Here is a 10,410-nt window from a genome sequence, read left to right on the forward strand (position 1 = left end):
AAGCTATGTAGAGAGCCACGGCTTGTTCGCCTTGTGGGCCTGCGTTGTTGTGGAAACCTATGTCTTTTGCTATGAATCCATCCCCCATGATTGCTGCATCATCATCGTTTCTTACTTTAGAAATCTTTCCTCTTGTTTTCAATACCAAGTTATTATTGCCCGAAAACAAACATAGTTCTCAATTTTTATTTATTTATTCATCTTTTTGCAATTTTCAAAGTTTAAATGGGAAAAAAAAAATGACGACTCTAATAATTTTGCTATTTAATATTTTTTATTCTTAAATAATTATCTACCTTTAAATGTATATGTAAGTCAAAAAATAACTAATTAGGCTTTTTTCTCATTATCTCCTTTTCAATGTTTTGCGTGTGTGTGGATATATTAAACAAGTTGATAATATTTAGGTTACAAAAAGAATAAGCTCAAAGTCATTTGATAATTAATTTTTAGTATATATATAGAATTATGGATTTTTTTAATGAAAAATTATTTGAAAAAGGGAAGAGAATAGTGAAAGGCTAGAAGAATGTGCGTAAAATTGAGGCAGAGAGTCCTTTGCTAATAAATGAAAATCTTTTGCTCTTCTATATTGTCTTTTTCATGGGAGATATGTTAGCTGAATAAGAAGATAATGTTGCACAAAATTAATAAGCGAATTAAATCAACTAATTTACTGGAGCTAAGTTTCCTCGCCTGACTGGTCGTAATAAATGAAATGGAGGTTAGCAATAATTACATTTAGAAAATGAGTTTAAAAAGTGGTAATAGAACCTCTTAAATAAAGTAAAAATTTAAATATATTTAATATCTTAAAAATATAAAAGATGTTCAAATATTTTTTCTTTAGAAATTATGAAGATTTCTAGAAGGATAATTTAGAAGAATTATTATTTTTCAAGGAAAAGAAAGTGAAGAAAGATTGTTAAACTTGTTTTTAATTTTTAATACGAGCCCTACAAATGAATACAAAATTCATTTATTTTATTTTTTATTTTGTAATCAAAAGTAGTAAAGGAAGGAAGTTGAGAGTCAAGTACACGAAAAGGGTATGACTTATGAGATAGAGTACTTGCATGAAAACTTCGTTTGTCCACTTGCTCGTCTTATACTCTTTTTTATTTATGAACCTATTAATTAGAGAGCTAATTGTGTAAGCCCATCCATGTGCGTTTTTGTAAAGAATTTTATTTCATAGAAAACGACTTACGAATAATGATATGCATCAGCACCGACATAGAAGACTTAAACCCCTTATAGTATAATGAAAATGTGTAGTAATTAGTCACATTCATGTCTCCCAAAGAATAAAGAGCTTGTTTGGGTTTAAAAAGTATTTTTAAATTTTGTAAATATGTTTAGAAAAATTATTAAATATATAATCGCTAAAAACAATTATTTCTTTTAAAAGTTATAATTTTCATTATCTAAAAACAAGTTTTTCTATAAAAGAAACGTTAAATTCAAATATAAAATAAAATGTGTTAACATTACATCAAAACATAAATTATTGTTGTTAACCTTATACATTCACTACCTACCTATATACATATTATGTTCTTCTATTGTTGTTTACTAAGTCACTGAGAGTAAAATTATTGGATCAATCTACTTACTGTCTGTAACTTCTTTGTTAGTTATCGAAAAATGTCAAGGAATCAACATTTTAAAGTAATATTTCATCAACAATAATACTACATAATATACTCAATAAATATTATTATTTTAATTTAATATTTAATTAATAATAATTTATATTTATATATATTTATCAAAATTTATACATATGAGTTAATATAATCTATACTCATATGTATTAGAATTTATATATATAAATTAATAAAATTGATTTATTTAATTTGAGCAAATTTAATATTTGAATGGATTACATATTAGTCAAAATTATTAAAAATTACTGATTTTCAAACATTTTTAAAAGAAAAATGAAGGAAAATAACTAACTGAATGTGGCGGTGTCAGGCAAGGAAGCTCCACCCTTAACGCTCTCACTTCCAACAATAACGGTCGAATATTTACCCGCTCCAATCAACGTTATGCCATTCTTACTTGTCCGAATCTTCTCCTTGTAAGTCCCTGCTTTCACGTAAATCACAAATCTTCCACCTGTGGCCGCTGCAATGGCCTCAGAAATCGTCTTGTAGTTCCCTGAACCGTCTTGCGCAACCACCGCGTTCGCTTCTATGGGCGCTGCTCCCTGAAGGAGTTTTCTTGCTTTCGAAGAAATCCATTCGGGAAATTCCTCTTTGCTTTCCTTTTCTTTTCGCTTCGTGGTAGTGGTTGTGGTTGTGGTGGCGGTGATTTGGTTAACCAGGGCAAGTGAGTTACTGGCTAATGCGGAAAGATAGTCCATCTTCTTGGAAATGGTGTCTACCACGGCAGTGGCGACGCCGGTGGAGGTTTGTGATCGTGCGAAGTCGTTGCAAGTTTGTTGGAAAGTTAGGGAAGCGCTTAGCCACGTTTGGATGTCCTCCTTGTTTCTTGTTGGCTTGCTCAGTGCTTCCATGGATTGGTCCAACCTCTTCATTGACATGTCCATTAGCTCTTGACAATAACCTGCATGTTTTAACTTTCAATTAATTACTCACCCATTATTAAATTGATTAATTTGTTGCTTTAATAATTAGATGAGCACAGAAATCACTGAGGCTAACCTCGCTTACAAGGAAAAAAAAAAGAGTAGGGAATTACTAACAAAAAAATTTTTAATACAGTATTTTTAATAATTATATTAGGAGATAAGGAGAACGTCCCCTTATAATAGTTATGGTTATCATGCCTAACTAACCTTGAAGACCATCTTCTTTCTTTTGGCATCTATGGTAACATCTCAAGAAATAAACCGTTTACTGTGTTTAACTTTTCTTTTAATAATAATAATCCACTATTTAAATAATAAAAATATTATTTTGATAAAAATAAATGATTAATATTTAATATTTAATATTTAATTTTTGATAGTTATCAATATAGTTAAGTACTGACACTTACATATAAAGGCCAAGTTTGCCACATGTCTATTTCTTATTTAAAATAAAAATGTGGTTACTTTCATAACTATAGTAGGCAATATAATAAAGATATAATAGAACTGGCTTTATATTAACGGCTAAAAATATTTAAAAATAATTTTATCTATTTTTTTCATATGCTCAATAATCATCCAAATTACTTTTTTTCTATAATTGATAGTTATTAAATTTTAAAACACCTTTAGTGTCAAAGAAAAGAAAATAATCTGTGTACCCGTATTTTTTTTAATACTTCTGCTAATTTTAAATTATTATTTCAGAAAATAAAGTTGTACTACAATATATACATTTATATATTTCATTATATGGAGAAAAAAATTTATTATAAACAATATATACGAATGTTGTTGCTTCGTTGAAAAAGGTTAGTATTGTTTTCATGAATGAGACCATATCAAAACGTGCATGAGATAAACAACTAAATTTATAATTTTCAAATTACCAAGAAAGGAAAAAGGGAAAAAAATGCATTATATGCGTTATATACCTCCGACTGATGAAGATGATTTGTCTTGTTGAGCATTATCCTGAGTCTCAAATGAAGCAAAATATGATCTTGGCAAGTTGGTTTCAGATATGGTTTTGTTTACAAGAGCCAGAATGATATCAACATTTTTATCATTCCCTGAACTCATCAACTCCTTCAAGGTTTCATCACATAGACTAGGGTATCTGGTATGAGTGCATTCATAGTGATGAGCATGCTCTAGAGCTGCTGTTTCTGCCATGGTTAGTGCACATCCCAACACTAAAAAGGTTATCATCATCACTAATTCTTGTGTTCTCGTCATTCTTCTCACTAGCTACTATTACTTCACCAGGAGATACACAAGGAGGAGTTTTATTATTTACTTTCTTAAAGCTAAGAATAATGTTATGTTGATGAAATTTTTTAGAGGAAGGTGCTTCCTATTTATAGTGTGGGGATGGATTGATGATATGTGGAAAAAGCATTGATATGATAATGATCATTTATTTATTGGTGACTCATTACTTTTGTTAACGAGTAAAATGTGTTGTTACAAGTTATTGATTTAAAGTTAAAAAACATAAAAGTGAATTATGTTAAATGAGTTAGGTGATTGGTACTCCTAATAAGTGTACATGAGTAACACCTAATAATTAAGAGTTACCAGGAGAATTTCTCACGCATAAATTAAAATTATGTGTGCACATACAAAGTCTATTTTATACTCCGTCAAATCTATACAATCAATAAAATAGGGGGAAATGAGAAACAAAAGCAAAAGAAAGAAATTAATTACAAGTTTTTCTCTTTTTCTCTATCTACCAACTCACTTATACTCTTGAGTATTTTAGCTATATATCATTTCTATAATAACACCAACAACTTTATTATCACAATAATAAAGAGACTATTAAAAAAAATCATGTTAGATATATTTACATTAAAATTGGTTATTAATATAAAATATATATTAAAAATAAATTAAATTATATATATTTATACATAAATATATAATAGTTAATTTTATTAGCTAATTTTTGTGTATATTTAGTATTTTTATTAAAAAATATTAAATATGCTACATTTTATAGTGATATATAATGAGGCGATAAATTACTAACAAAGATAAGAAAAATAAGTAACACAAATATTTTTATGCAAAAATATTTTTGTATGGTCGAAACTGTACGTATCTATTTGATAATGATAATTATATTAATTCGAATATCATGAAAATTTTATTAAAAAATATGTACTTTTCAATAATAAATTATAACTCGAATTCCACATTAAAAGATTAGGGAAAAGTAACACCTGCTACACTCCAAGTGAGGGGGTCGAGTATCTATCTATTGGTGGAGGGAACTCACTTTTTGTTTAGACTAATCTCAGAACACGTCATTACATTATATAAATAAAAGCGTTAGAATGACCTTTTCCATCATCATTACTATGTCCTTTAAATTGTTATGCTGTACAGAGCTTCTCTTATTACGGGAATGGCTAGTTTAGTAGCAGATTAGAATTATTTTATGTGGCCGTTTTGGTTTTGGTGGTCTATTTTCTTTTGTCCAGGACAAAGTGGTAGGACTCTTGTCAATTTCATTACTTTACTCTTGGCCATTAGAAATTCTTCAGTGGCCACTATAATTCTCTTAATTCTTGACTATTAAGCCTTAAAAATTATGCTTTATATTTAAATACAGCTGGCTGCTAGCGATCGTATATATGATGTGCAGTTCACACATACAGAAGTACTCATCACCAGTACTATAAGGGACATAGAGACCAGGACATAAGATTACCGGAGATTCACTTCTAAACAGGATAGTGCTAAATACATGTGATGAAAAAACTGCAACAAGCTAAGAGAAGAAATAAATGTATGTATGTAGTCGTGGCAGATTCGAATTGTGACATCATTACACTAAATATATAGTGAAATCACTAGGATAAATGACATAAATCTAATGTGGAATTTTGCATGAAAAAGTTTATAAGAAATTGTATACATCAATAATTAAATACGTTACCCTTAAATATTTTTCGTTTACATAAATAAAAAGTGTAGAGAATTAATTTTTAGTTAGTTAATATTAGTCAATTTTAGAATTTAATGTTATAATTTAGAATTTAACTTCAAAATTTATTATTTAGAATTTTAAATTTAAAATGAATAAAATAATTTAAAAAAATGACTTATGTTAGATGAAAAATTAATTTCTTAGCCTTACTCAATGAAAAAAATAGACATTTTCTTAGGTTAAAGTAACCTACTTGCCCATAGAGTCATTACCCGCATTCTATAGTTACATTTTCGCCCTTCGCTATATTTGGGGTATTTACGATTTTTAAAGGAGTGATGATATACAAACCTATCTTTCGTATATAGTGATCGGGATGAAATATAATTGCAGAAATAGAAATTCAAAAAACATAATGTGTGATTTGTTTGTAATTTTAAACATATTTCTTTGTTTTAATTATGCCGTGTTTGTATATTATTGTCTCAACTAATAAATCTAACTTAGTATATATATGACCCCATATAAGAGAAAGAAAAAAGAAAGAAAGAAAAAAGAAAGAAGAGGAAAGAAAAAAGAAAAATATACTTGTAAAAAACATATTAGAGAAGTTCAACGCAAAAAATATATATATAAATTAGAAATTGAGGGATTAGCACTTTTAGTTTTAGGCTTTCTTATTTTCCAAGTTCCAGCGAGTATCCGTTGCGTTCGCTGTGAAAACAAATCCATCCAACCTCTTAACATGATAAAATTAAATAAACCTGTATTTGTTTATAAATATAAGATACTAAGATAGAGATACGAATAAAATATAAAATTACATATTTAATAGATAAAATATAAATATAAATATTATTTTTTAAATATTGACGCAGGCCAAAATAATCGATAGTACTAAGGTGTTTCGATTAATTATGTCTTTCTTCCTCTATGCCGAAATCCAATATTTCAATTAGTTTGCTTTGTCATTGACCATAATTGAGTCAGTAAAATACTTTAAAATTACAAATATCATTTTTCCTTTGAATTCATACATTTCTTCTTGTTTAAAAAGAAAATAACGATTAGGCTTTGTAACATAATATAGCTGCATTGCCAAATGAAACTGAAATAACCATCCGAGTAGTAGAGATAATAAATATCTTTTTAAAAGATTTAATTGATTTTGGGTTCACCAAAAATCAAACTCTTTACCTTTCAGATTTAGCACTCTAATACCATGTCATGATACCACTTATTCAAAAGGCTTCAACTGCTGGAAAAATGTAATATTAATAGTTATATCTCTAATATTCCATAAATCTCCATTATACACATTGTACAAGTATTCCATTAGCTCCTCATACTTTCTCCTTGACGTAGCAATCGATTAGAGTTTTATTTATATAGCTATAAAGTTAGTTTTGCATAACTAGCAGGTTAGTTAGTCTGTTAGATCTAATTCTTACACCATTAGTTAGTTTTACTTGTTAGTTATTTATCTTTCCTAATTTGTACAACTATATATACTGTACATAATATTTGGTGCTGTGCATCAATCGAATTATGACGTCTACGCATTTTTAGTAGTTTTTATAATTTTTATTAGTTTTCTTAATTTTATATAAAAAATTTTATATTTTTAGTAGAGTTTTTATAAGTTATAACTAATTATAAATTTGGAGTTGTTTTAGAATTATTGTAAATTCAAATTATATTCTCAAAAAAATTTACAACTAAAGAGTAAATTGCAAATGTTATCAATCCTGATATCTTTATAGTCAAGTGATCATAACTTGAGTTATAGAGGTCCAAATGAGACTGTTCTAGTGGTGTTAAAAAACTAATATACAGAACTTTAAAATGGTATGTATATGTCTATAATGAACATTTAGTTTGAGTCACGCACAACCATCATCTTTTGGTCATGAAAATCAGCGCCCAAAATGCCAAAACTTGAAACCCAATTCCTAAGCCCATTCCTCCTTCCAGGAAGTTCTGAAATTCAACTGAAAAATTCAAGATTCAAATGATTAGTTGGTATTAACTCTTTGTAAAAGATAAGATTTAGTTGTTACGATCTATTTTTAGATTAAATTTGAATTATTATTAAAATTTGATTTGAATTTAAATAAGTAGCTAGTTATTTTATTCTTCCTAAAAGATAAGATAAAGATTTAGTTTTTGAATTTAAATTTTAGGTAGACTTAGAATATAAATAAGTGAACAAGGTTCATAAGAGAGAGACATCCGGAGGAGGATCTTCAGATTCCAATTCAAGATCTCATGCCTACATCTTCTTCTTTTGCTTTAGTTTTCTTGTTCTTATTGTTGAGTTAAGAAATTAACTAAATTAATTAGTGATGACAAACATTATTTTTGGCAAAATAAATAATTAGTGTTGATAAATCAATTAATGAATATATGTTGCTAATTATTTATTATTATGTTGCAGGCCTTAATTAAGTTGCAGCAGCCCAACATCAAACAAAAGATATCAACTAATGGGCTGAATAGAAAGTGAAAAATAAAGACAAGCCCAAGTCATTAATCTCAAGCAAAATTCATCAAAGAAGCAAAGCAAGACACTAACGGGCTGAAGTAGAGAAGAACCCGATCCAAGCTCGAAATTGATTTTCAATTTCCCACCATCTTGCCTTACCAGAAGCAACGTTCCTCTCCTCTCTAATCAAGTCACATCAAGGCTTCAGAAAAGTAAGAAAGAGAAAGAGAAAAAGCTTCCTCCCTAAGCTAGTAACCAAAGAAGCAAGAGAGAGAAAGTTTAAGCTTGAAGCACAGAAGCTAAAACAAAAAATTCAAACCAAATCAAGCTTAGGTTAAAGGTAATCCATCTCATCTTGCATGCATCAGATCTTCTTCTCTTCTCCCAACTCTCTGCTTTATCCGAAAATGGCATTCAAGGGAAAATTGTTCTCTGCCCTATTCTGCTTCACATCTACGGTCACAAGTGATACTTGGGGACCAAGTAGTTTTTCAATGGCTAAGATCAAGTTGACCATGAGAAGATTTCTATTGTTGCTATTTTATGGCTTTCGGTCAAGATGAGGAAGTCAGAAGCAAAGTTTCTACTCTAAGGTTTAATGAGAAAAAGTGATTCTGTGGGTTGGTGAAGCTCAAGGCTCAAGGTGTTGACCTTGGAAGAAGAACCCAGCAACATGCAAGGAGATAAAAAGAGGTTTGCTGTTCATTCAGAAACCAAGGAGAGAAAACCAGAGAGTGAGAACAATGTTCTATTAAGAAGTTCATCTACTTGGATAATGCTTTCTTTCAAAGAAGCATTTTGCCAATATTGAAGAACTGCATCTGAGGTTTGCGAATCTGGTTTTGCACATAGCTAAGAGGCTGCTGATGAAGTCAATCTCCTTCATGTTTTACTGATTGTAATGTACTTTTCAATGTTTATCATTCTGTAATTTCTAGTGAGAAAAGGCATTGTGAGAAAACTCAAGTAAAAGCCATGAGAGGAAACAGGCTGAGTGAAACACTTGAGAGAAAAGCCTAGAGTTATTTTCAGATTTCTTTAGGTATGTCTATGTCTTGTATCTTGTACCTGTAAGGTATCCCTTTCTTAGTTGGGTTAGCACTAAGAGTGAATAGTTAGGTATTAGCATAGCCAATGTCAAGTTAGGTTAGAACTTGAGTGTGAAAGGATTGGGTCAATCCTGTGTTATTGGTGTATGTAATACTGTTAACTATAGTGAAGTTCTTCCATAGTTGTGGAGGAGACTAGATGTAGGTTGCATAACTCAAGGCAACCGAACCAAGATACTTGCTGGTGTTAGCTTTTCTTTTCTCTGCTGTGTTCTGTTTTCTGATAATCATGAGACAAAAATAAATTGTCTCATAAATTTTCGCTGGTGAGTTCAAACAGAATCAGAATTGCAAATCTGTTTTAAAAGGGTAATAACAGCAACTTAAAAGGAAGGCATAGATTCAACCCCCCTTCTCTAAACCTACCACAACCTTCAATTGGTATCAGGAGCTAAGGTCTCAAGAATCAAGCTTAACCACTTGGAGCAAAGATCCAATGGCAAATAACTTGGGCACAGCCACAGTTGCTTACACCCTCACTGAAGGCTAGTCAAACAACCGGCCACCTTTCTTCAACGGGAAGAACTATTCCTACTGGAAAGAAAGGATAAGGATCTTCATCCAATCCATTGACTACAACATATGGAAGATCATTGTAAGCAGTCCAAAGATCCCAACAAAAACAAGTGCTGATGGAGTGGTGACTCCAAAAGAAGAAGCTGAATGGAATGAAGATGATAAGAAGAAGATAGAGCTGAATGCTAAAGCAATCAACCTTCTTCACTGTACCATCAGTTTTGAAGAGTACCAGAAGGTGTCTAGATGCAAGACAGCCAAAGAAATCTGGGAAAAACTCCAGGTTACACACGAAGGCACCAAACAAGTAAAAGAAACGAGGATTGATATGCTGCGAAAAGAGTACGAGATGTTTAGCATGAAGGATGGAGAAGGCATTGATGAAGCATTTGAGAGATTCTCAATCATAATCAACAACCTTGATGCTGTGGGTACAAACTATGCAGAACAAACCTTGGTGAGAAAACTCCTTAGAAGTCTCACAAAAGAATGGGAAAACACTGCCACTGTCCTAACCAAGAGTAACAACATAAGTCCCATAACCTGTGATGAGCTGAGAGGAAAACTCCTTGCCTATGAAGCCACACACACAAACACAGACTCAAAGAAAAAGGGAATAGCCCTCAAGTCACAAATAGAACCAAAAGAGAGTGAGTCTAGTGATGGTATTTCAGATGACGAGCTTTTGTTTTTTGCTAAGAGATTTAGAAGGATGATGAAGAGCAAGGGCAAATACAAGGGTTCAAGTTCAAAGGAG

The 10,410-nt window shown here is 30.5% G+C and overlaps 1 protein-coding gene across 1 annotated transcript in view; it reads right to left on the bottom strand.

Annotated features, from left to right (window-relative positions):
• LOC107479443 (pectinesterase) overlaps positions 1–3,918 on the bottom strand; it is a 5,037-nt gene extending 1,119 nt beyond the window's left edge. Inside the window, exons 1-3 of the mRNA XM_052258799.1 lie at positions 3,538–3,918; positions 1,963–2,574; positions 3–93 (exon numbers count right to left, since the gene is read on the bottom strand). Coding sequence (XP_052114759.1) covers positions 3–93; positions 1,963–2,574; positions 3,538–3,841 — 1,007 coding nt within the window. The 5' untranslated portion in view covers positions 3,842–3,918. The remainder of the gene's footprint in view (positions 1–2; positions 94–1,962; positions 2,575–3,537) is intronic.
• Between the last annotated feature and the right edge of the window lie 6,492 nt (positions 3,919–10,410).

The sequence above is a fragment of the Arachis duranensis genome, chromosome 3, assembly GCF_000817695.3.
Source record: "Arachis duranensis cultivar V14167 chromosome 3, aradu.V14167.gnm2.J7QH, whole genome shotgun sequence".
Taxonomy (NCBI): domain Eukaryota; kingdom Viridiplantae; phylum Streptophyta; class Magnoliopsida; order Fabales; family Fabaceae; genus Arachis; species Arachis duranensis.